At 44.5% G+C, this 27,797-nt stretch overlaps 2 protein-coding genes across 7 annotated transcripts in view; both read right to left on the bottom strand.

Annotated features, from left to right (window-relative positions):
• FBXO17 (F-box protein 17) overlaps positions 1-7,678 on the bottom strand; it is a 29,502-nt gene extending 21,824 nt beyond the window's left edge. For 4 of the 6 annotated variants that reach the window (XM_032612411.1, XM_032612409.1, XM_032612412.1 and 1 more), the window contains exon 1: positions 7,532-7,651. The gene's annotated coding sequence lies outside the window, so the exon portion shown is untranslated. Of the gene's footprint in view, positions 1-7,515 lie in introns of all 6 variants that reach the window. The other 2 variants (XM_032612413.1, XM_032612407.1) reach the window with 2 other exon arrangements.
• LOC116744118 (F-box only protein 27-like) overlaps positions 7,512-27,797 on the bottom strand; it is a 28,742-nt gene continuing 8,456 nt past the window's right edge. Inside the window, exon 7 of the mRNA XM_032613437.1 lies at positions 7,512-7,703. Within this exon, the coding sequence (XP_032469328.1) occupies positions 7,512-7,703 (192 nt within the window). The remainder of the gene's footprint in view (positions 7,704-27,797) is intronic.

Genomic DNA, 27,797 nt, shown 5'->3' with positions numbered 1-27,797 from the left:
AACGTACAAGAAAAAGGAATCCATTTGACCTGGAGGCTAGGGGCATTCTCCTTCTACTAGCTCTTGTTTATTGGTTTTCAAGGGAAAAATATTGTTTTTGTTTTATTGAGATATAATTAATATTGTGTAAATTTAAGATGTACAGCCTGTTTTTTTTTGTTTGTTTGTTTTTGGTCGCAGCACGTGGCTTGTGGGATCTTAGTTCCCTGACCAGGGATCGAACCTGGACCCCCGGCAGTGGAAGCAAGGAGTCCTAACCACTGGACGGCCAGGGAATTCTCCAGCCTGTTGATCTGATACATTTATATATTGCAATATGATTATTTATTAGCAATGCCTTTATCACTTCACATAATTATTTCCTTTTTTGGTGAGAACATTTAAGATCTGGTCTCTTAACATAAAGATTGTCTTTTCAAAAAAAGACAATCTTTTGGATTGTGCTAGGAAATCTACACGCAAAAAGATGAATTTAGGCCTTTACCTCACACCATACACAAACATCAACTCAAAATGAATCAGAGACCTAAATGTAAGAGTTAAAACTATAACATTTTTAGAAGAAAACAGGAGAAAAATCTCATGATCTTGGGTTAGGCAAAGATTTCTTAGATACAATACCAAAAGTATGATTCATAAAAGAAAAAATGGATTAATTAAACACCATCAAATTTTTAAACTTTTGTACTTCAAAAGACACCATTAAGAAAATGAAAAGACAAGCTATAGATTAACAGAAAATATTTGCATACCATATATTTGATAAAGGACTTGTATCTAGAATATATAAAGAACACTTAAAATTCAATAAGACGACAATCCAATTTAAAAATTGATGAAAGGGGCTTCTCTGGTGGCGCAGTGGTTGAGAGTCTGCCTGCCGATGCAGGGGATGCGGGTTCGTGCCCCGGTCCGGGAAGATCCCACATGCCGCGGAGCGGCTGGGCCCGTGAGCCGTGACCGCTGAGCTTGCGCGTCCGGAGCCTGTGCTCCGCAACGGGAGAGGCCACAGCAGCGAGAGGCCCGCGTACCGCAAAAAAAAAAAAAAATTGATGAAAGATTTGAATACACATTTCACTGAAGAAGATATACAAATGACTAATAAGCACATGAAAAGATGCTCAACATCATTAGTCATTAAGGAAATGCAATTTGAAATCACAATGTGATACCACTTCATGCCCACTAGAATGGCTATTGTCCAAAAGATCGGCAAGGACAGGGAGAAACTGGAACCCTCACACACTGCTGGTGGGAATGGAAAATGGTACAGCCTCTTTGGAAAACAGTTTCTCTAAAAGTTGAACATTAAAAAAAAGAAAAAGTTAAACATAAACTTACCATGAAACCCAGCAATTCTACTATTAGGCTATCTACCCAAGAGAAATGAAAACACACGTCCCCGCAAAGACTTGACTGCAAAAGTGCATAGCAGCATTATATCTTTGGAAACAATCCAAATGTCCATCAGCTGGTGAATGGATAAACAAAATGTGGTATAGTCATACAGTGGAATACTGTTCAACAATAAAAGGAATGAAGTACTGGTACATGCTACAGTATGAGAATGAACCCCCAAACAGTATGCTAAGTGAAAGCATCAGACACAAAAGATCACATATCGTATGATGGATTCATATGAAATGTCCGGAAAAGACATACAGAGAGATTAGTAGTTGCCTGGGACTGGACATGGGAACAGGAAGTGATCACAAATAGGCACAAGGGATATTTTGGAGGTGACAGAAATGCTCTAAAACTGTGGTGATGGCTGCAAAACTCTGTAAATTCACTAAATCACTGAATTGTACACTTAAAAGGGCTGAATTTTATGGTATGTAGATTGCACTTCAATAAAGCTGTCCAAGGGAAAAAAAAAAAAAAAAAAGCCCAAACCTGGCAAACTTTACAGTTAAAGCATGTAAGACTTAAATAGCGTAACAGAACAGACTGTAGAAGTAATCAACCTTGACCGTGTGAAAGCAAGTGTACAACTGACAAAAGATGGGAAAGGAAAAGGTGGGAGGAGGGGAAGCCAAGACGCTTCTCTCACTCACTCAGTATCATGGGAATCAAAAGTTGCCAGGATAAGAAATACAAGTGAAGCATAAAATTTAAAGTTACAAAGGTAAATAAGAAATGATCTTTTAAAAAGTACAATTATTAAAAATTAGTGGAGCGAATACACCGTGAGCTAAACACCATCTTTCATAGCAGACAGTAGTAGACGATACTGAATTTCCCTATTTCTCTGTCATTTTCACTGTCGTCACCCTCTCAGTTATTCAGCTGCCTTCTGGGCCACAGCATGGGTGAAATGGGAGGCAAAGTTACTCCTGATTTTGCTATATTCTAGTTTAAATGTCATGAACATCAGGCGTATTAAAATCAACCAACCAACCAGCCAACTAGTGCAATGTCACCATAATTTACTTAAAATGCCACTAGTGAGGACTCCCATACACACCTGACGAGAGTAAAAATTGGTGGAACCACTTTGGAAACTAGTTGGGCATTTTTTAAATTATTTATTTATTTATTTATTATGTGGCCGCACCACAGGGCATGTGGGATCTTAGTTCCCCATCAGGGATTGAACCCGCCGTGCCTGCAGTGGAAGTGCGGAGTCTTAATCACTGGACCGCCAGGGAATTCCCTAGTTGGACATTTTTAATTAATTTATTTTTGGCTGCATTGGGTATTCGTTGCTGCGTGCGGGATTTCTCTAGTTGCGGTGAGTGGGGGCTACTCTTTGTTTCGGTGCACTGGCTTCTCATGGTGGTGGCTTTTGTTTGTTGCGGAGCACGGGCTCTAGGCGCACGGGCTTCAGTAGTTGCAGCACGTGGGCTCAGTAGTTGTGGCTCGTGGGCTCTAGAGCACAGGCTCAGTCGTTGTGGCGCACGGGCTTAGTTGCTCCACGGCATGTGGGATCTTCCTGGACCAGGGCTTGAACCCGTGTCCCCTGCATTGGCAGGTGGATTCTTAACCACTGCGCCATCAGGGAAGTCCCAAGGCATTTTTTTACTTAAGTTAGAAATGTGCCTTCTCCATGACCCAGCAATTCGACCCCAGAGCCAGGAAACACATACTAGGATGTTCACGACAGCATTGCCCCTAACAGCTTCAGCCTGGAAATGACCCAGGTACCCATCTGCTGTAAGATGTATAAACAAATTAAGGCAGCCACAGAATGGGATACTAGGTAGCAATAAAAAAGAGTTAACGACAAGTAAACACAACAACACAAATGGACCTCAAAAGCATAATTTTGGGTGAAGTTGCCAGACACAACAAGTCACCCAGAGTGCGAGTCCCAGGACAACCAGACAGCTGGGTGGCCTGGGGCAGTCCTGTCTACACCTAGTGTCCCAGGGTAATTAGGGTCATTGTTAACAGCGACCCCTATCACTTCCAAAATTCTCTGGTTTAGATGATACATTATATACTCACACAGTGGTTCTACTCTTAGAAAGTTTACAAACAAGCTAAACTAATCAATCCTACTTATGGATGTACACACATATTAAAAGGTACTAACACCATATTAAAAAAACCAAGCAGGGAGACGAGCATTATAAAAGTCGGGATGCTGGTTCCCTCTGCGGGGATGGAGAGGGCTACTAACCAGAGGAGCATCTGGGGGCTGGTAATGTTCTCCTTGTTGACCTGGGTGCTGGTTATATACTTTATAATTATTTGTTAAACTGTACATGTATATTTTAGGTACTTTTCTGTATGAGTGTTATATTTCGCCATTTAACAATTATTAGTGCTATCAGTGAACACCATGATTATTTAAGTCAAAGAAGGAAACAGTCACACTGCATCTTAGTGCAAATAATAGTTCACATTTGTCGATGCTTTCTTTGTGTAAGGCATCCTGAGAAATTCTTTACGTGCATCATCTCATTCCCTGGAGGCAGCACTGACATTTCTGGGGCATCACAGGGCTAGTCGGGGACATTGGTTTTGGGAACTGCTGGTGACAGCCTGCAGAGGAGGTGGCGCTGGGGAGAGGTGAAACGTTGCCAGTTCCACATTCAGTCAGCCCCGGGTTCGCCCCAGCCCTAATTCAAACTTCTTCGTGAATTTGGGCATATGGCTTTCCCTCTCTAAGCGTAGATTTCCCCTCTGGAAAATGGGAAATGTGCAGGTCCACATCTTCTGTCCACAATCCCTAAATCCAAAAGCTCTGCAAACCAAGTCTTTCACTGACCCATTTGGTGGCAGAGCTGCCTGGAACTGATGGAAGGTTTTATTTATGGTATGAACTTGCATTTCACTGAAGAAATATCAGTGTGTTTGATTACTCTCCAGCTCCACTAGGAATCTTATCTAATGTACAGGATGGTTCCTATGGCTTAGCCTCATATTCACTTCCCAAACGCATTGGGCCTCAAAAGTTTTGGCTAAGACACTGTGGACTTGTAGTAACTCTCACTTCTCATGGTGATGGGGAAATTCAGTGAGATCAAGGCCTGGCCCTCGACAAGCGTTAGCTCCCATTGTGAACATTGTGACTACGATCAGCACTTAAGTCCATCTATGGGACTGGAGTCTGTGGCTGCACCTCCTTATGTCAGAATCACGCAGCCATTAAAACCATGACTGGAGGAATGTAGGCTAAGGGGATCCTTAGGGAGTAACGAAACACAGCAGGACATGAAACTGTAGCAATGGCAAGGTCAGAGCCATTCAGTGAATTTAAAAACGGCAAAAGAAAATGCCAAGTTTGGGACTTCCCTGGTGGCGCAGTGGTTAAGAATCCGCCCGCCAATGCAGAGGACACGGGTTCGAGCCCTGGTCTGGGAAGATCCCACACGCCGCAGAGCAAATAAGCCCGTGCGCCACAACTACTGAGCTTGAGCTCTAGAGCCCGCGAGCTACAACTAGCGAAGCCCACGTGCCTAGAGCCCATGCTCTGAAACAAGAGAAGCCACTGCAATAAGAAGCCCGCACACCGCAATGAAGAGTAGCGCCCACTCGCCACAGCTAGAGAAAGCCCGTGTGTAGCAGTGAAGACCCAATGCAGCCAAAAATAAATAAATTAAATTAAAAAAAAAAGAAAATGGCAAGTTCAAAAGCTATCTCCAGAAAAAAAGAGTAGAAGGAAGGGCTCAAGAGCAGTGATGATGTTATGAGTAGTTATTCCCAGGTGAGCAGACCATGGCAGTTAAGAAAAGTCCTTCACAAAATACTAACAGCTGATGTTAACTGCACTCTAACTGCTCTAGGCATGTGGAAAGTGCTTTACAAGATCTCACAGAAGGCCCCACAACAACCCCATGAGGCAGGCGCTATTTTTCAGCTGGGGAAACTGAGGCTTGGAGGAGGGAAGCAACCGACCCAAGGTCGCCTGACAGGCAAGCAGGTCGGGGATTTGAACCTCGGTGTGGAGGGCTCCAGGGTTTGTACCACTGTGCACGTCTTCATCTCTGAGTTTCTATACTGTCTTACTTGATTTACATCAAATTTTACCATAAAAATGTCACCGTACAGAAAAGTTGAAAACAATAGTTAAAACGAATATCTCAATGTGTTCCATATTTTACCATATTGGCTTTCTCTCCCTCCCTCTCTTTTGATTAACCTTTTTCTTTTTTTTGATGGTCTTGAACCACGTGGCGTTTTATTTGAATTGCGTTTTACATTTTCTGTCTTGGTATGTTGTGACTCCAGAGGACTAGCTACTGTTGCCAAGGCAAGATGACTTTGGGTAACTTCAGGGATCCACAGGGGTTTTTGTTTGTTTTTTAAATTATTTTTTATTGGAGTATAGTTGATTTACAATGTCTCTTTTGATGAACTATTAAACATGCATCTTCTAAGAAAGAATAAGGACCCTCTATAAGTCTATACTAACATTTAATCCACTAAGAGAAATCCATTCTACCATCTAATCTTCACTCCATGAACACTTTTTCCCATTGTCCCAAGGTCTTCTGGAGCTGTATCTTCCTAACAAAGATGGGGCTCACACACTGCTGGGGGTGCTCATGTCTCTCTAATCTCTTTTAATCTAAAACACTGCCCCTGCCTTTTCCATTTTTCTTAAAGAGATTATATTTCTTTTATCATAGGAAAAAACTAAGGCAGATTTTTCTATTTGATTTGTGAATCATATGTACAACTTGACTGGATTGAAAAATTAGCATTTAAATAAATATAAATACTTTATTAAAAATATTTTAGGGACTTCCCTGGTGGCACAATGGTTAAGACTCCACGCTCCCAATGCAGGGGGTCGGGTTCGATCCCTGGTCAGGGAACTAGATCCCACATGCATGCCTCAACTAAGAGCTCGCATGCCACAACTAAGGAGCTCGCATGACACAACTAAGGAGCTCGCAAGCCACAACTAGGACCCAGTGCAACCAAACAAATAAATTAAAAATATGTATATTTTTTAAAGTAGATTCCTCAGCCAGGCCATACAAAAATGGGAGTCAACAGATTATATACATATATATATAACAAATATATATATAGTTATATATAGATATATTTAATGGAACAAGAAAACAAAAATTATTTCATGTTACAAAAGTGCCAATAGAGAAACTAAAAGGAATGTCATGATTATATAGGAAGGAGGGAAACCGTGGAGATGATTGATAAACTAAGAAATAACAATGGAAGAATTTGCTTTAAAAATTTGGAAGTAACTACCAGAGTAATAAAAAGCAGAGAAAGGTTTAAAACCATGCACTACGGATCACAAGTTACTTTTGCCATTTCTGAAAAGTAATTTAATTACAAAGTTTTAAAACTGGCTGCGGGGGAGGGTGCGCTGTTTAAACGATTGATATTTCATGCAAAGCTTTGTCCCGTTTGTCTTTTGTTCTTGTGTTACTGGGACATTAAAAAAATTGTTATTATTTATTTTAAAAGTAGGTTGGTAATATTGTAAATTTGAATATTGGTAATATTCAAAATAAGGGGTAAACAGCTGCTGTCTAAAGTTGAAGGATCAAGATACGGAGTGTTAACAAATATTACTGAACACTGCAAAGGTTAACTTAGAACAAAATTTAAATTGGGTGGAGCGGCCGCAGCTAAAAACATACTGTGCCCAAGTTGCTAAATCGAGAAACGGCGCTCTAAGATCTTCTGATTCACAGATTTTTCCGCCAGTCAGAGGAAACAAAAACCAGAATTGGTAAAAAGTGGTCTGGCCTTTCACCAGCTGCTGCGAACACGTGTTGGTCGGGTACGTTTCGGAGGGGGATTTATTTAATGGTGGCCTCCGCGGGCCAGCAGCCGAGCGGAGAGGCGAGGGCTTTAGAGGACTGCTTTTAGCAAAGCCCTTTCCGAATGATCTGGGGCTTTCAAACGTGCGATTGTGTAACTCTGGACTTAAAGGGGCAGAAGCTGTCTGGGGCAGGCCGGGAAGGGGCACTAGGGCGCAGGACTCTCGGAACACGCCCCTCCGGGCAGGGCCTGGGGCGGAAATCCTTCCCGGGGCGCCTCAGCCGCGAGTGGGGACGGGACACCGGTCCCGACCTGGGTCCCTACCTGTCCCGGCGCTCACCTGGCGGCCTGCTCGGAGGCGGCGGCGGGCTAGGATCCCCTTCCCCACCCTGCTCTGAGAGGCAGTCGGGGGGCTCCCCGGGAACGGCCCCACCCAGGGAGCCCCGGGACCCGCGCTCTGGGCAGTCGGTCCTCTCCGGGGCGGACGGCTGTGAGATCCCGCGGGCTGGCGGCTGCGCGAAGCCGGAGCGAGGGAGGGGCGGGGTCTGGGAGGCTGTAGGCGCTGGGAGGAGGGCCCAGCTGCCGCAAGGCTGGCGGGGAGGGGAACCAGCCCCCGCCCTCGTGCATCTCGGGGCCCGCTCCTCTGAGAGTCTACATTTTCTCCACGTGGTTACGTGCTGCCCAGGCGCCCCGCGATCTGAGACCCGGGTTCCCCGGCGCTTAGCGCAGGCACCTCCGGTGGGCGAGTCCCACCTCCCGGGGAGCCTCCCGCCGTGGGAATGGTCCCAGCTGCCCCCACCCCCCTAAATCCTGTCTTTCCTTCCTTTTCCCGCCACCTGCCTACAACCGCCTCGCCATTCACAACATCTCTCCCACCATCTGTCAACTTCTAGTAAATGGCCGAGCTGTGACTTCGACCCTGGGCTTGGTGTGAAACACTTGGATAGAAGTTTCTGTCCACAGGGGTTCTCTCGAATTTACATTGTGTCCCCAGGGTGGTAGTGTCTCAGAAGCCCAGGCTTGTTCTTAAGTTGAGCCTCTCTGCCGAACATACCTCTCTGGGGCGACAACCTGGGCGCTCCTACGTTAGAAACCTGTCCCCTCCCCTAAATTGCAGACAAGGTAATTAATCCGAGGTTCACAGTAAGGATGGGGCCAAGACCCATTTCTCTCTTGACCTCTGCCCTTGGCCCTGCACAGTTTCTTCGGATTGCCCTGTACTGCGCAAGGAACCTCAAGGACTGACCTTGGCCTCCCCAGAGCCAGTCTTCTGAGCTCCAGGCCTCCCACAACCTAGGAAATCGTCACCAGTCCCAGTTACCCCAGCGCTCACTCATCGCGGGCACTGAAACCGATAGAACACGTCTCTGTACTTAGTAGAGCGTAGGTTCCTCTGTCTCCCGGCAGAGAGACTTCAGGGAGAGGCAGAATGACAGGTAAGAAAAGAGTTTACAGTATTAGTATAGGACGCTTGTGAGGCCTACAAGCTGGTGGGCAAGGGAGTGCCATGCCTGGAGAACTTAGTGGGCTACAGTTTTATAATCAAAGGAAAAGTGGAGAGGGGGAGAAGACCACCTTTTTCCTCATTCTTGAGTAGATGGTGGGCTTCCATCATCAGCTCCTCCTCCATGCCAGGTGGGGGAGTTTTCTTGTCCCCCCATGGTCAAGCCGGGACTGTCACGGCACAATGGAAATGAGCAAAAAGGCGGTAACGTATGCTAAAAAAACGTAAATCATCTCAGGGTTCAGTATAATGTTACCCTTTCCTTATATTTTTGTTTTCAGTGTGCCCAGAGGAGCATGTCCTAGGAATCATTAACCTACTGAGCTCACTGGGCAAGACATGGGTCTCATGCCACCATCGTTTTATTGTTTTGGGGCATGTCTCATGCTTCTGTTGCATGGTTTTGTTGCTAAGCGAGCCTGCTTGGTTTTGTGGTTAAGCAAACCTGTTTTCTTGAGTGATCATTAACTTACAGGGGTCTCCCATACTTTTTTCTCTACTTAAAATCCCCTAGTGGGATTAACTAATCACCTACTTTGTCCCTTTACTCTGTCCCTATCAACTATGCTAAATGCTTTATATACATTATTCCATGGACACCTCTCCTGAGAAACTGAGGCCCAGAGATACGTAGGCTTTGCACGAGGTGCAAGTCACTGGCTTGGTGGTCACACAGGAAAGGGTTTAAGCCTCGGTTCCCCAGGTCCCCTCCGCCGGAAGCCTCAGAAAGGCACCACAACGCCATCGTGAGGACGGCGTGAGGTCCGTGCCTGCAGCGCGCAGTAAACATCAGCTCTCGTTATTTGTACCATCCGCCTTTCGAAGCATTTTCTGCGGCGGGTTGTAAAATTGTTGTATTATTGGTAGCGTGTATAGTACCGATCCACACACAGTCCCTTATCTGAAAGGCCTAGGACGAGATAGTTTGGATTCCGGATTGTTTATATTTTACTTTTCAAATTTAGAAGGCAGTAGAATGCATATAACATATATACAGCATTCTGCAGTATTCCCAGCAGGATCAGGGCAGCATTCCACGATCATGTGATATTTCTGCGTTAAACTGTGTGTAGAAAGAACTACATAGTGCAATAGCTATGAATACCTGATGTCAGTTCAGTCAGGTCTTATTGCTTGAAGAGATTGGGGCCTAATTTACGAAGAAAGTTTGTGGGTAAGAAACTATAACAATGTTTTTAAGTTGTTATTTATTTATTTATTGAGCCTCACTGCACAGTTTGTGGGGTCTTAGTTCCCTGACCAGGGATGGAACCCAGGCCTGGTGAAGGGGAAGTGAAGAGTCCGAACCACTGGACCTCCAGGGAATTCCCTATTTTTTTTTTAATAACTTTATTTATTTATGGCTGCGTTGGGTCTTCGTTGCTGCACGCCAGCTTTCTCTAGTTGCGGTGAGCGGGGGCTACTCTTCATTGCAGTGTGCGGGCTTCTCATTGCAGTGGCTCCTCTTGTTGCAGAGCATGGGCTCTAGGTGTGCAGGCTTCAGCAGTTGTGGCTCCCGGGCTCTAGAGAGCGGGCTCAGTAGTTGTGGCAGATGGGCTTAGTTGATCTGTGGCATGTGGGATCTTCCCGGGCCAGGGATCGAACCCATGTCCCCTGAATCGGCGGGCGGATTTTTAACCACTGCTCCACCAGGGAAGTCCCCTTGATTGGGTCTTGAATTGGTGATTTCCTTTGGGTTCTGTCTTGCTCGGGGCTAGTTTTCTTTTCCTGTCTGATGATCTAGCTTGTTCCTTGCCATTCTCAACTGAGGAGCAAGGCTAGTGTCTGGTAGGTGATGGGACTGTGCTTCCTGTTATAAACGTTGGACTGTTTTCTCACCAGGTCTCAGGGTGAATGGGAGCTTTGTGTCTGGGTGTGGGGCTTGCTGCCGGGCCGGCCTCACATGTGGATGGTTGAGACCAGAAGCCCCACTTCCGGCTGCCCCTCCCCTCCTCCATAAGTGCCAAAATAGGACTGGCTTTTTCCAGAAGCTGACACCTAGCCTAGTTACCACCTCAGGCTGGCAGAGAGAGCTGGATCTCTTTAGCGAAGCGCCCTTCGATTCTTGTTTTCCTGCCCATGAATGTTGGGTGGCCTGTGCCCTGGGGAAGGGGGGAGGAGAGGGTGCAGGAAGTGTGGAAAAACTATCATCTGAGCCTGCCTTGGCCCTTTTTTCTCACTCCTGCCTGTCTCCCACAGCCCGGGTCATGCTGGGCTCCCTCTTCCCTGCAGTCCTGTCCTCAGTGCGATGACCTCTTCACTCTGATTCATATCCCCAAGCCTCTAGCAGGTTTGCCTACCAGAAAAGTGTGGGAATCTCTTACATGTGGGTCGTCTCCGCAGGAGGCTGAATAAAGACCCCCTAAACGTATCTATGCCCTAATCCTTGGGACCTGTGAATACTGCCGAAAATGCGGCACAAAATATTTTACAGACTTGTAAGCTCCAGAACTGTAAAAGCATAACTTTTGTTGTGTTAAGCCATTGAGTTTATGGTCATTTGTTGCAGCGGCAACAGGAAATGAATCCAGTCTCCTCCCCCACCCCTTTGTACTGTCAGCTGATTTCCTTTTTTATTCCATTACTTTATAGAAATGGGAGTGTATCATAACCTCTAAGGTGCTAAGACAGGGGGGCTCTGGGTCAGACTTTATCTCCTGGTGACACCGCTGATTACTGAGTGACCCGAGGCAGGTCACTTTGCTGTCTCACTGTGTTGTCATTTTCCTTGTGGCGTGAAGGTCAAACTGGATGACGCAGAAGTCGCCTCCAGCTTCTATCAGGCCTACAGATCTGTTTTGTTTAGCTTTCAGTGTTTTTAAGTTTCTCATTGTATTTATTTTGAATTGGATAATATATTTACAAGGTATAAAAATTTAAAAGTATAAAAAAGGTTTCTAGGGATAATCTCTCTTCTACCACTGCCCTCAGCTACCCCAGTTTTCCCCTCGATTCAGACATGTTCTTGCAGAGATTTTCTATGCATGTACAAGGAATTATGCAGACACACACTCTCTTCAAATAAACAATAACATACCATGTACTCCCTGTTTGACACTTTGCTTTTACCGTATAACATATATTTTAAAAATTCTTTTCCTTTATGGTTTATTACAGGATATTGAATATAGTTCTCTATGCTCTACAATAGGACCTTGTTGTTTATCCATTCTATATATAATCGTTTGCATCTGCTAATCCCAAACTCCCAATCCATCCCTCCCCCACCTCCCCTCATTTAATATACTTTGATGATCTTTCCATATTACATAGAGAGCTTCCTTATTTATTTACGTTTATGTATGGGGTACCCCATGTTTTACTCTCATCCTTTACTGATGGAAATACAGGGGTTTGTTGTTACCAACAGTGCTGCCATATACAGTGTGTGTCATCATAGTATGTGTACATTTCTAAAAGTGGAACTGCTGGGTCACAAGATATGTGCATGGTTGTAATTTTAAAAAGGAACAATGACAAGTGTTGTTGAGGGTGCAGGTAAATCGGAACCCTCATACACTGCTGCTGGTGAAAACATAAAATGGTGTAGCTGCTTTGGACAGCAATCTGACAGTTGCTCAAAGAGTTGAACTTAGAGTTCCCATAAAACCCGCAATTCCACTCCTAGGTATATACGGTAGAGAAAGAAAAACTTATCTCCACACAAAAACTTGTACACAAGTGTTCATAGCAGGATTATTCATAATAGCCAAAAGATGGAAACAACCCAAGTGTCCATTAATTAATGAATAGATAAGCAGAATGTGATATTTCCATGCAATGGAATTATTGAAATGGGATTACTGAGCCAGAAAAAGAAATGAAGTATGGATACTTCACATGGATGAACCCTGAAATCCTGTTGATAAGTTAAAGGAGCCAGACACAGAAGGCCATATGCTGTACCGATTCCATTTACATGGAAATGACCAGAATAGGCAAATTTACAGAGGCAGAAAGTAGACTAGTGGTTGCCAAGGGCTGGGGGAATTGCAGAGAATGGGGAGACGAGAATGTTCTGGAATTAGCTAGTGGCGATGATTGCACAAGATTTTAAATATACTAGAAACCACAGACTCAAACACTTTAAAATGATTAATTGTTTTGTTATGTGAATTCTATCTCAATAAAATAGTTATACTTATGAAAAAATATGTGCAGCATAAAATTTTCTTAGCCACTGCAGAATTACCCATTACTCACCAGTAATGTATGCAAGCAGCCGTTTTTCCATGCTGCTGGATTTGCTCACAACCATGGGGCTTGCATGTAAACAGGAATACTAACTAATCTTTGTTCTTTGATAAAATCGTTAAACAGTTATTCTTCGATATCAGAATTCCCTAACCAATTAAACACTCCTTCCAAATGTAATCACTTAAACCCTTCACAAGTCTAATATCAGATCTTCGCAAACGTTGTAAATACCTTAACGAATAAATGAGGCAATTGTGTGATATTATAATGATTATAAAACTAATTACTTGTACTGACACATGTCACAAATGTGCTGACACCGTGGGTTTGAATTTGTTTCTTTACGATGGCTGTTCCAATGTGTATTCTTCTTTCCTGTTGGGAGTATGATTTTATTTGCCAATGTAAAGAGTCAGAGTTATTGCCTCAGAGCTGCTGAGGTTTTGGGTGGAGGTGGAGCCAGTTTCGGGATGGCCGATGATTCAGGACCAGTGAGGAGATGGGGAGGCACCCACCGCAGCAGCCCACTGATGTGGTCTTTCCTCAAAACTGTCCACGGTATTGGCTCTGAACAAGCAGATAGGCTGGCACTCTTTGTTCTGAGCAGGATCTGTTTCTTTTTCTTCCTTTTCTTAATATTTATTTGGCTGCATCGGCTCTTAGTTGCGGCACGCGGGCTCTTCATTGTGGCGCCTGGGCTTAGTTGCCCCGCAGCACGTGGGATTCTAGTTCCCCAACCAGGGATTGAACCCAAGTCCCCAGCATTGGAAGGCAGACTGTTAACCACTGGACCACCAGGGAAGTCCCTGAGCAGGACCTGTTTCCATACAGTCAAATCCAAAGCCCTTCATCAGTGTGCCTTAATAAAACCCCAACTTACATTTTTAAAATATATTTATTTATGTTTGACTGCGTTGGGTCTTCCTTGCTGCACGGGCTTTCTCTAGTTGCGGCGAGTGGGGGCTACTCTTCTTTGCAGTGCACGGGCTTCTCATTGCGGTGACTTCTCTTGTTGCAGAGCACGGGCTTTAGGCGCGTGGGCTTCAGTAGTTGTGGAACACGGGCTCCGTAGTTGTGGCTTGTGGGCTCTAGAGCGCAGGCTCAGTAGTTGTGGCGCACGGGCTTAGTTGCTCTGCGGCATGTGGGATCTTCCCGGACCAGGGCTCGAACCCGTGTCCCCTGCATTGGCAGGTGGATTCTTAATCACTGTGCCACCAGGGAAATCCTTAACTGTTTAATTTTCTTTGGACACTCAACAGAAGCTTCTAAAAAGCGAAACCTTCCCAAGTATTTAACTCTTACAATAAATTACAAGAGTGTCAAGATCTTTTAAATATTCTAGTACCATTTACTCTGTTTGAAAAATTCCCTTTCACATTTCAGTGACAAATTACAAGTCTAAAATAATGTATTACACAATTACACACTTCAAGTTGGAAGACTTACATTTACAGGACGCATCCGTCACATTTTCTCCTATGCCAAATTCTCTTAAACATTTCAAATATATTAAATACCAAATATCCCAGATGATTCTTAAACATAACACAAAACTATTAATTCTGTGGGTTCACCTGACTTTCTCTGATTGTAAGCCTTCTTACAACTAACTGGGCATTAAACGACACTCATAAGGAAAATTTTACTAGGGAGGTGAGGGTGATTCTCGGCCAGGAATTTGGGACTGGTACAGGAGCTCTGACTTGCTGGTTATGAAAAAACCCACGGGGCCCCTTTTAAATAGTTACCAAAACAAAGCGGCTTCGCAGGCTACCAAGTTCTTGTCCCCTGGGTTGCATTCAATGTCGGGCTGTACCATTACCTGACATGTGTACAATTTCACAGCCAGTGAAATCAGAGGAAGTCTGCGGCACTAGCCGGGTTGTTCACATCTGGATTGGCATCAGCTGGTCTGTTTACTGCCCAGCTCTATTCTGCATTCTTTCCTAAGTCTCACTGTTGGGCCTGGCCATAACCCCAGGAGGTAGTTAAATGACGTCCAGTGTGTTAATGGCATCATGTAGCATCCCTTTGCCTGGCTCTGCTCCTGACCTGGCTGACGTCAGGACTGTGATCCGGAGATGAACGGGGATGTCTTAGAAGGTCCCACAGGGATTGGAGATCAGAGGTTTGGAGATTGTCCCTGGGATGGATCAACTCCCACTATTATGTCAATGGAATGGGAGTGTAGCAAGGGTACAACCAGCCTGGAATTAACCACCCTGGGTGTGAGGGGAGCAGCTGAGCTCAAATTGTTTTTGTTTTTGTTTTGGCGGTGCCATGTGGCTTAGAGGATCTTACTTCCCTGACCAGGGCTTGAACCCGGGCCACGGCAGTGAAAACGCTGAGTCCTAACCACTGGACCACCAGGGTATTCTCTAGGTTCAAATTCTTAAAAACCCCAGAGGCCCCATGGCCTGGAGGAGGGGATGCAAGGGGTCGACGTGGAGGAAGATCAGAGATCGGGCTCTTGCGGGGGTGCTGGAGGGGGACAGTGGAAGGATGGCAGGACGCCAGCCAAGTGAATTCACAGCCCAGCCAAGAGGGGCTGAGGAGGCAAATCAGTCAGCCTGGACATGAGCACCTACTGCATGCAGCACCTACTACGTGCGGGGCGCCTTCCTGGGTCCTGCTGTCTCCGAACTAGATGAATCATAACTGAGGTGAGAGGTAATCCTGCCCGGGACCAGAGCCAGGTGGTGGCAGAGATGTGGCCGATTTTGCATGTATTTTGAAGGGCTCCAGAGCATGTGGGCTTAGTTGCCCCATGGCATGTGGGATCTTAGTTCCCAGACCAGGGCTCGAACCCGTGTCCCCTGCATTGGTAGGTGGGATTCTTAACCACTGGACCACCAGGGAAGTCCTGGATTGAAATTTTTTATGATTGTTTAAATATGAAAATAAGGATGCTGCTAAGTGTTCTACAAACCCCAGGACAGTCCCTTACGGCCAAGGATTATCCAGGCCAAAATGGCAGTAGTGGTGAGGTTAAGAAACCCTGCCCTAGAGACACTTGTGCCCATGACCTCAGAGGCAGGTACGAGAACGTTCATTGCAGCAGTGAGTAATAATAGTCGCGAAACTGGAGACAACACGCATGTCCGTCAAGAGTGGAACAGACGGGCATATTGTAGTTTATTCACATAATGAAGAAAATTAACAAGCGATAGCTATGTCATCAAAATGGGTGAATCTCACTTCGATGCTGAATGAAAGAAGCAGGTCACAGAACACATGCTGTATAATTCAAAAGCAAAGATATATATATAGATATAGATAGATAGATAGATATAGATAAAGATATATATGAAATACATAGGTACTAAACACACACACAGACACACACACACATACACCAAGAGATTATTACCAAATATCAAGATGTTGGTGATCTCTGAGTAAGCTGGAAGGGGAAAGACGGGGAAGGACCCACAAGGGGCTTCTAAGGCACTGGCAATGTTCTATTCCAGAACTTAGTTGGTGGACACATAAATATTTATTTTATTTTTGCTTAAAAATAAACACACATGGGACTTCCCTGGTGGCACAGTGGTTAAGAATCCGCCTGCCAATGCAGGGGACATGGGTTCGAGCCCTGGTCCGGGAAGATCCCACATGCCGCGGAGCAACTAAGCCCGTGCGCCACAACTACTGAAGCCCGTGCACCTAGAGCCCGTGCTCCGCAACAAGAGAAGCCACCGCAATGAGAAGCACGTGCACAGCAATGAAGAGTAGGCCCCGCTCGCCGCAACTAGAGAAAGCCTGTGTGCAGCAACGAAGACCCAGCACAGCCATAAATAAATAAATAAATAAATAAATAAATAAATAAATAAATAAATAATAAACACACATAACATTCACATTTTTGACACGTAGGGTTTCCTAGGAAACAGACTTTGAGGTAGAGATTTGCAGCCCAAACTGCTGGTTTCTGGGAAGAGCTCTCTGGGGCAACATTTATAAGGAAGAGAGGAGGCAGGAAAGGCACAGGGAGACGCTGACGTGGTTGCAGCAGGGCCTCCGTCCATCCTACAGGGAAACTGGAGGGGGCTGGCCTTCTGGGTTGTCCCTAATTGAGGCATGGAGCCAGGCTTTTTTTTTTTAATTTATTAATTAATTTATCTTGGCTGCGCAGGATCTTCGTTGTGGCGTGTTTAGTTGCGGCATGTGGGATCTAGTTCCCCGACCAGGGATCGAACCCGGGCCCCCTGCATTGAGAGCACGGAATCTTACCCACTGGGCCATCAGGGAAGTCCCTGGAGCCAGGCTTTTGTCCCCTCATTGACCAGACATGGAATATGGGCTGCCCCTAGGAAAGGGACATAAGCTTAAGCAAGATGGTTTTCTTCAGCTGAGGGCATTGACCAGACAGATGCTCAGCTCTAAGCCATCAGCTGCCAACACTCCTGACAGCTGGTGGAAACAATTCCTCCATCCTGAAGAGGGTATTTGGGTGGCATATCTAGCAACCAGTCCACTTTCCTACCTATGACAATTTCACATCAAAAAAATTTTTTTAATCTACTAATGTGACACACCATATTATCAAATTAAGGGAGATGAAACATTAGATGGAGTTCAACACTCATTTATAACAAAACCTTTGTGACCAACTAGAGATAAAAGGGAAGCATCAGCGTGATATAAGGACCCCACTGGAAACCTTCAAAATATCCAAGTTAATTAGAAAACTTCCCTGTAAAAATCAAAAACGAAATTTCAGCCAGTCTGCTGGATTAAAGATCAACATACAAAAATATCATTAAGACTCCTCTAATAATAGCAATGACCAATTAGAAAATATAATTCTTAGAAAAGATTCCCTTCTCTTATACAACAAAAAGTAAGGTGCATAGCTCAAATGCCAAGAAAAGATGTTCAAGTTCATTTTGGAGTAAATTATGAGACTTCATTAAAGGATGACAAAGATGACTCAACAAGGAGACAGATGCTATGTCACAGAGTAGTAAGATAAATGAATTAGACCAGGCACAAAAGGACAAATACTGTAAGATTCCACTTTTATGAGGTGCCTGGAATAGGCAATTTTATACAGACAGAAAGTAGGATAGAGGTTACCAGGGGCTGGGGGTGGGGAGGAAGAATGGGGAGTTACTGTTTAGTGGGTACAAAATATCTATTTGAGATGATAAAAAAGTTCTGGAATGGATAGTGGTGGTTGTACAACATGGTGAATGTACCTAATGCCACAGAATTGTAGGCTTAAAAATGGTCCATGCTATGTTTATTTTACCACAATAAAATAAAGAGTCTCAGGGAAACAACTCCTGAAGGAACCATGTAAAAACAATTTTTAATGAATTAGATATACACAAATCCATATGGATACATGTAAGAAATGTGATGTTGAGTGAAAAGAGCAAGTTGCAAAAGATGAATATGAAACTATGATATTCTCTGTGTTCATTAGAATTTGGGTTTGGCTGTGTAAAATAGACACTCGAAATCATAGTAACTTAAACAAGATTTAAGTGTATTTTCAAATGGGACCTAATGAAACTTAAAAGCTTTTGCACAGCAAAGGAAACCATAAACAAGACAAAAAGACAACCCTCAGAATGGGAGAAAATATTTGCAGATGAAGCAACTGACAAAGGATTAATCTCCAAAATTTACAAGCAGCTCATGCAGTTCAATATCAAAAAAACAAACAACCCAATCCAAAAATGGGCGGAAGGCCTAAATAGACATTTCTCCAAAGAAGATATACAGATGGCCAACAGACACATGAAAGAATGCTCAACCTCATTAATCCTTAGAGAAATGCAAATCAAAACTACAATGAGGTATCATCTCACACAGGTCAGAATGGCCATCATCAAAAAATCTACAAACTATAAATGCTGGAGAGGGTGTGGAGAAAAGGGAACCCTCTTGCACTGTTGGTGGGAATGTAAATTGATACAGCCACTATGGAGAACAGTATGGAGGTTCCTTAAAAAGCTAAAAATAGAGCTACCATACGACACAGCAATCCCACTACTGGGCATATACCCTGAGAAAACCATAATTCAAAGAGTCATGTACCACAATGTTCATTGCAGCTCTATTTATAATACAGGACATGGAAGCAACCTAAGTGTCCATCGACAGATGAATAGATAAAGAAGATGCAGCACATATATACAATGGAATATTACTCAGCCATAAAAAGAAATGAAATTGAGTTATTTGTAGTGAGGTGGATGGACCTAGAGACTGTCATACAGAGTGAAGTAAGTCAGAAAGAGAAAAACAAATACCGTATGCTAAAACATATATATGGAATCTAAGGGAAAAAAAAAAAAGGTCATGAAGAACCTAGGGGCAAGACGGGAATAAAGACACAGACCTACTAGAGAATGGACTTGAGGACATGGGGAGGGGGAAGGGTAAGCTGTGACAAAGTGAGAGAGTGGCATGGACATACATACACTACCAAACGTAAAATAGATAGCTAGTGGGAAGCAGCCACATAGCACAGGGAGATCAGCTCGGTGATTTGTGACCACCTAGAAGGGTGGGATAGGGAGGGTAGGAGGGAGGGAGATGCAAAAGGGAAGAGATATGGGAACATATGTATATGTATAACTGTTTCACTTTGTTATAAAGCAGAAACTAACACACCATTGTAAAGCAATTATACTCAAATAAAGATGTTTAAAAAAAAGATATAAGTTTATTTCTCTCTAGGGGAAAATTCAGGAGTAGGCTGTGCAGGTTAGGCATGGTGGCTCTAGGATCTAAGCTGCTTCTGGCTTCTCATTCTGCCAACATTAATTAGGATGTGGCTCTTGTCCTCATGGCCCACGATGTAACTACAGCCATCACATCCACCTTCCAAGAAGCAGGAATGCTGAAGAAGGTGTAGAGAGGGCATGCTGCCCCCCACCCTAAAGTCATATCTTAGAAGTGGTGAACATCACTTTCCCTACATTCCACCAGCTGGGACTTAGTCACATGGCCACACTTGGCTGCAAGGGAAGCTGGGAAATATGGTTTTTATTTTAGGAAGCCTTGTGATCAGAGATATCAAGGGCAGGATGGACATCGGAGGACATCAAGTAGTTAATCTCACGTGGTCCATGACAGAGACTGCTAACTTCATCAGTTTCCTCATATCCATTTTCCCTTTCTTACTTTTTTTTTAAAAAAAATTATTTATTTATTTTTGGCTGCATTGGGTCTTCGCTGCGCACGGGCTTTCTCTAGTTGTGGCGAGTGGGTGCTACTCTTCGTTGTGGTGCGTGGGCTTCTCATTGCAGTGGCTTCTCTTGTTGCGGCACGTAGGCTCAGTAGTTGTGGCTCATGGCCCTAGAGTGCAGGCTCAGTAGTTGTGGCGCAGGGGCTTAGTTGCTCCGCATCATGTGGGATCGTCCTGGACCAGGGCTCGGACCCGTGTCCCCTGCATTGGCAGGCGAATTCTTAACCACTGTGCCACCAGGGAAGCCCTCCATTTTCCCTTTCTTCCTTTTACTATTAAAAGCCCCCAAGTTTTAGCTGGCCACCCAGTCACAAACTACTTTTCCCAGTCTCCTTTGCAGCTAGATGTGGCCATGTGACTAAATTCAGGCCAGTGGGATATGGGATGTGAGGAGAGATATCATATGTGACTTCTGGCTCATCTCCTTGAAAACAATCCCAATTTCCCATACTTCCCCTTCTCCCCTGCCCCACTGGTTGGGACAGAGCAATTTTAGCAGCTTTCTTGGATCTGGAGATGGAAGACACATGTTGAAGATGGTAGAAATGATAGGTCAAGGACCAGAGCCATCTACCTGCCCCAGACCGCTCACCAACCTATAAATTATTAAATAAGATATGAGCTTCCATGTTGTTGTAGATACTGTGTGTTCAAGTCTGTTACAACAGCCTAGGCTTCATCTTAATTAATATAGAAATTGATACCAGGAGTGGAATGCTGACGTAGAAAATAAAACTCTAAGACATGTGGCATTGTCTTAGTGATCATGCAACAGGTGGCAGACTGGCTATTGTAGGATGAGAACCGGTGGCCTTTATTGTGCCAGGAGAAAACATTTTGTAGAACTCTCTTCTTTGACAGTGAGGTTAGCGGCCCATCGTTCACCTGAACTTGTAGCGCTAGGGAACTGGTTGGAAAACTCAGAGTATTGTTGGTGTGTATACTACCCATATTTGCTTTTTGCGACATCCTTATAAGAGAGATGAGCTCAGGCAGGACCTGGCCAGTTTGTAAGGAGGGATGGAAGGAACTGGACTCTACTAAGGGATTCTTCTCTGCCTGTAGCCTGTAGTCTAAGATAACAAGACTCCAGACACTCACCACCTAGGGAAGTTGGACAAGCTAACACTCTGTGCTCCTGTCATTCAGACTCCTTCTCAAAAGCTTCCATACAATGTCTCCACGAGACAGTAGAAGGCAATCCAGATGCAAACATCATATGGAAGATGTTGGCATCACACTCAAGCTATTGATTCAGCTGGCCTGAAGCTTGCAACCCTTTAGTCAAGGGAGAGAGGGTTGGGCTGCTCAAATAGAGAGATAAAAAGGAAGTTCCTCATATTTTAGAACAGCAACTAAAAGAGATTTGGGGCTGTGGCTACATTCACATAGAACTGAATGGAGAACTGTGAAGAAAAGAGTCAACACAGCTGGCCTGAGGCTTCTATCTTTAGAAGGACCTGCTTACAAGATTGCCTCTTGGACTTCCCTTGTGGTGCAGTGGTTAAGAATCCGCCTGCCAATTCAGGCGACACGGGTTCGAGCCCTGGTCCGGGAAGATCCCATGTGCCATAGAGCGACAAAACCCGTGTGCCACAACTACTGAGCCCGTGTGCCACAACTACTGAAGCCCGTGTGCCTAGAGCCCATGCTCTGCAACAAGAGAAGCCACCACAATGAGAAGCCTTCACACTGCAACGAAGAGTAGCCTGAGCTCACTGCAACTAGAGAAAGCCCACACGCAGCAACGAAGACCCAAGGCAGCCAAGAATAAATAAATTTACAGAGGAAAAAAAAAAAGACTGGCTCTTGGCTGGCATCTGGAAACCTGGCTTTTGGAAGTGTTCCCACCATCCCCTAACAGATAAGGGTGATTTTCTGTGGCTAGACTATTTGTGCAAACAATGTGGTTTATGCTGAACACAGCATGTACCTAATTCCTAATTTGGTAGCATGTACCAAAATTCCAGAAGGAAAGTAGCATAAACCATATTGTTCACACAATTCCAGGCACAGAGAATCACCCTCATCAATCCTTGTCACTCCCAAAATGCAAGTTTCCAGGAGTCAGTCAAGGGTCAACCTTACAAGCAGGCCTAATGGTGCTACCCACAAAACGCTATTTAGAAAGGGAAAAGAGGAGCTTGACAGTGAAGGCAGACAGACACCACCTCAAATCTAGTGATCAAGGTGAGCATCGTAAGTAACAGAACAAATTGAAATCGTGTATCACCTGATGGGATGCAATGAGGACAAAAAAGTCACTTCTGTGATATTCTTGCCAAAGAGGCATGATCTGAATCTATAAGGAAATGTCAGAAAAAAACAAATTGAGGAACATTCTACAAAGCAAAACTGGCTTACAAGGTCTGAAACTGTCAATATCATGAAAGTAAAAAAGAGATGGAGGAACTGTTGCCGACTGGAGGAGACTATGGAGACATGACAACCAGAAGCCACTGCACGTGATTTTTTTGCCTTTTAAAAAAAATTTTTGTTTTATATTGGAGTATAGTTGATTTACAATGTTGTGTTAGTACAGCAAGGTGATTCAGTTATACATATACATGTATCTATTCATTTTCAGATTCTTTTCCCATTTAGGTTATTACAGAATATTGAGTAGAGTTCTCTGTGCTATACAGTAGGTCCTTGTTGGTTATCTATTTTGTATATAGTAGTGTATATGTTAATCCCAAACTCCTAATTTATCCTTCCTCCCCACATTTCCCCTTTGGTAACCATAAATTCATTCTCTAAGTCTGTGAGTCTGTTTCTGTTTTGTAAATAAGTTCATTTGTATCATTTTTTTAGATTCCACATATAAGTGCTATCATAAGATATTTGCCTTTCTCTGTCTGATTTATTTCACTCAGTGTGATAATCTCTAGGTTCATCCCTGTTGCTACAAATGGCATTATTTCATTCTTTTTTATGGCAGAATAATACTCCTTTGACATGTACCACATCTTTCTTTATGTACCACATCTTTTTTTATCCATTCCTCTGTCAATGGGCACTTAGGTTGCTTCCATGTCTTCGCTATTGTAAACAGTGCTGCAATGAACATTGGGATGTATGTATCTTTTAAAAAAATATTTATTTAGGCTCCACCAGGTCTTAGTCACGGCACACAGGATCTTCGTTGCGGCATGAGGTCTCATAGTTGCGGCACGTGGAATCTTAGGCATTCGGACTTCTTAGTTGTGGCATGCATGTGGGATCTAGTTCCCCGACCAGGGATCGAACCTGGGCCCCCTGCATTGGGAGCACAGAGTCTTACCCACTGGACCACCAGGAAAGTCCCTATGTTTTCAAATTATGGTTTTGTCCACATATACGCCCAGGAGTGGAATTACTAGATCATATGGCAACTCTATTTTTAGTTTTTTAAGGAACGTCCAAGCTATTGCACATGATTTTGACGTGGATCTTTTTGCTACAAACAAAACAAAACAAGCCATTGGAACATCTGGCAAAACTTGGATGGAATCTAAGGATTAGAGGTACAGTGTTGGGAGTCCCCAAGACCGCTGCCATGTTTAGAGATTTTCTAGAATGACTCATGGGAGTCAGCGTACTCAGCGAAGATTTATGACAACAGTGTGCTAAGGACACACAGCCAGATGGTAAGGAAAAAAGACATGGGTGGGATCTGGAGTAATCTCGTGCAGGCTTCCTTACGCTCTCTTCCTTCCATGAGGGCTCACAGAGCACAGCAAAATGCAGCAACATGTGTGTGTTGTTTCCGTCGTGGGAAGTCCATTAGAATGTCAGCATCCAGCGTTTTCATTGGGGGCTGCTCACATAGGCACCGTCTGCTGACATATACCAAAATTCCAGACTCCAAGAAAGAATGAAAGTGCTCAGCATAAACCACATGTTTGCAATTCCAGCTCAGTGAGCCATCCTTATCAGTTAGAGAATGATGGGAACACTCTGACCAAGCTCCTAGATGCCGGCCAACCTCGTAAGCAGGCTCTTCTAAACATGGGGTCTCTGGCCTGCTGTGATAACTCTTTTCTGCAGTCCACTACATTGACCCTTGGCCAGGGCATCTTTACAGCAAAAGTCTTATCAGTAGATCCTCACAGGGTGAGATTAACCTGCAGTATTGGCCTCAGTTATGCCCTCCAGAGTCCTGGATTTATTATTTATGTATTTGACCGGGTCGGGTCTTAGTTGCGGTACGTGGGGTCTTCGTTGTGGTGCGCGGGCTTCTCTCTAGTTGTGGCTAGAAGGCTCCAGAGCGTGCAGGCTCAGTAGTTGCGGCGCACGGGCTCAGTTGCCCCGCGGCATGTGGGATCTTATTTCCCCGACCAGGGATTGAACCTGCATCCCCCCATTGGAAGGTGGATTCTTAACCACCGGACCACCAGGGAAGTCCCTGGAGTCCTGGATTTAGCCAGGTAGAGCAAATCCCACTAACCATAAATGTCTGTCTCAGAAAATCAGGTGGCTTCCTCAAGTTTCTAGTCTTCAAGCTTCTGTTTGAACTTTTTTTCCTGGCCCGAGGCATCAACTCAGGTACAGCACACTCTGGCCAAGAAGGTGAAGCTGACCTCAAAGCCTTCCAGGGCTGAGGCATGTCAGGGCACCACACACGTGAGAAGAACAACCCCAGAGGGCACACATGGTACCCCTAGAAGCAAAGAATTTATAATTGTTAGGGCACCCCAAGTAGGACACGCATTGGTCAGGCAGAATGGGTCAACAGAGCCCCCAGTGTGGCCGCCTGCCCTGGGTCCTCCCACTCCAGGGTTGCCAGACCAGTCCAAATGGTTCAGCTCAGTCCTAGCTTTCAGGGGGAATGCCTGAGGCAATCAGTTCCAGTTTGTTTTGCCATGAAGCTGGTTCATCCACCTCGTTAGCATGGACAGCACCTGGATGTATTTGTGACTGGGGTCCCCTCCTGCTGTATCTTAGTCAGATCTGTCAGATGTGACCAGTTGGAGGGATAGACGTCAGAGGTAGACTCACAGTTTGAATTCAAAGTGGTCTAGCAGCCTGGAAAGACAACACTGGGCTTCCTCCCAATTTTTTTTTTTTTCAGCTGGGGAGGAGAGGAAATCTTCCAGTAGCTCTGAAAGATAAAGATCATATCTCTCCCCCAACTCTGGTACCTCTCCTTTATATATATATATATATATATATATACATATATATGTGTGTGTGTATATATATATATATATATATATATATATATACACACACACATATATATGTATATATATATATATATATATTTTTTTTTTTTTTTTTTGCAGTATGCGGGCCTCTCACCATTGTGGCCTCTTCCGTTGCGGAGCACAGGCTCCGGGCGTGCAGGCTCAGCGGCCATGGCTCACGGGCCCAGCCGCTCCGCGGCACGTGGGATCTTCCTGGACCGGGGCACGAACCCGCGCCCCCCGCATCAGCAGGCGGACTCCCAACCACTGCGCCACAAGCGAAGCCCCAGAAACGTCTTTTAAAAGCTGTCAAAAGGTCATAATGAAACCGAGTGAGGCCCTTTTGTCCCCGTTTCTTGTAGGCAACACTCCAGCCTTCATGACCTTCCCTGAGTTCCAGAGGGACAGTTGCTAATCAAGGGAGGCTGAGGCCAGATTAAAGGGACCAGAGAAGTTCATCAGGGTTACAAGACCAGGACTTCCCTCGTGGTCCAGTGGTTGAGATTCTGCACTCCCATTGCGGGGGCCTGGGTTCCATCCCCGGCAACTAAAGAAAAGATCCCGCATGCATGCCTCAACTAACACCCAGTGCAGCCAAATAAATAAATGCTTTTTTAAAAAAAGAAAGAGTAGAAGACAGAACACCTGAGAGACAAGATTAAAGGAGTGCAAGTCCTACACACACCCTAATCTTTTCAGAGACACCACCTTTGAATCATTGTTATAAAACCCCTCCTCAAATCCTCCCAGGTTGGGACACAGTTTTTCGAGGCAGACGCCCGCTGTGGCCCTCTTTGCCTGGCAAAGCAATAAAGCGATTCGTTTCTACTTCACCCAAAACTCTGTCTCGGAGATTCAATTCATCACAGGTATACAGAGAGGCGGAGCTTTTGGTAACAGTAATACAGAGAAAACAAACTATTGTGTGTGTGTATAAAATACATATGTATTATATATATATAACACGTATATACGTATATATATGTATACATTGATCATTGATATTTTGAAATCATACGTGCAGATGAAATACCCAGAAAATACAAATTTCCCTTTTCCTTTGAGATATAATTGAGAGGCAATATTGTATTGTAGATTTTTCTTTTCCTCCTTGGAAGTCTACTCAAATCCCTAGAAGTAAATTCAGCATTCAGGGTTAACATCATGGCCACCCGAATAGGTAGGGTTGCTGCAGCCTCCAGGCCTAATAGCTAGAATGTTTCCTTTCTTCTTTTTCCTCTGGCTTATCTAAAGCTTCGATCCAGTCTTGGGAATGGATTTTAACCTAGTTTCCTTCTACTTGGAGGAGAAAGCAGTGCAAACTTTTAGGTTCACCTGAAACCCATCTTTGGGAAGTTTGGCCCTTTTCTCTTCCCACCTAGAATAGGGAGCAACTGCAAACTAATATTTATTGTCTTTGACCCACCCCAAACTCCCACCTGGAGGAAAGTGGGAAAAACCAAAGGCATCATCAGGCTGCAATATCGTCTTCACTTCCGGGTCAAAGTTAGCCAGGGGGTCCTGTGGGCCAACTCCCCAGGGGTTGGACCTATTGTTTTTCCGGTACGCAGGCCTCTCACTGTTGAGGACCTCTCCCGTTGCAGAGCACAGGCTCCGGACGCGCAGGCTCAGCGGCCATGGCTCACGGGCCCAGCCGCTTCACGGCATGTGGATCTTCCCGGACCGGGACACGAACCAGTGTCCCCTGCATCGGCAGGCGGACTCTCAACCACTGCGCCACCAGGGAAGCCCCTGGATCTATTGTTTTAATTGCATAGGTAACTTCTACCTCTCACAACATGTTTTTGAACCCAAGTTCATGTGCTTGACACAGAGTGAGGCCAAAGAAACGGAAACATCGAAGTTTGGAGCACAGAGAGTTTTACTGCAATGGCCAAGCAAGGAGAACAGGCAGCCCATGCTCAAAAGACTTGAATTCCTTGAGGTTTTCAGGAAAGAGTTTTTTAAAGGTAACATTTGGGCTGAGAGCTGCAGGGTGTATGACTTTCTTCTGATTGGCCGGTGGTGAGGTAACCGGGTGATATACAAGGAATCTCGATCATCAGTCTTCTGGTTCTGACAAGTCTGGAGTCTCAGCATGTAGGTGCCATCCTCTGCCTGCATGGGGGCTTTAGTTCCTGCAGAAGAACTCAAAAATATGTATGAGATTGTTATGTATATCCCTTGAGGAGGAACTAGGACTCTGTTTTTTTCCCCTGCATTATTGTTCCTTGACTCCTTTCCCTTTCATTCTGCATTCCCTCACTTCCCTAATTAGTAACTGTTTGAATCTGCCCTTTGGAACAGTTGACAAAAATAATCAATAAACAATCTATAATAGGAACAGAAAAGAGTTTATTTGAGCCAAACTGAGGACTATAGCCCTGAGATGCCCTCTCAGAGAACTCTGAGGAACTGTTCCAGAGAAGCATGGTTTTCAACACGGTTTAATAACTTGTCAGAACAAAGAACACCAAACAAGTCAGAGATACATTCCTTCAAGGTTTAAAAAAAAAGAAAAAAAAAGAAAAGA

Source organism: Phocoena sinus, chromosome 19, assembly GCF_008692025.1.
Source record: "Phocoena sinus isolate mPhoSin1 chromosome 19, mPhoSin1.pri, whole genome shotgun sequence".
Lineage (NCBI taxonomy): Eukaryota > Metazoa > Chordata > Mammalia > Artiodactyla > Phocoenidae > Phocoena > Phocoena sinus.
This window is presented reverse-complemented; position numbering and strand designations above follow the sequence as displayed.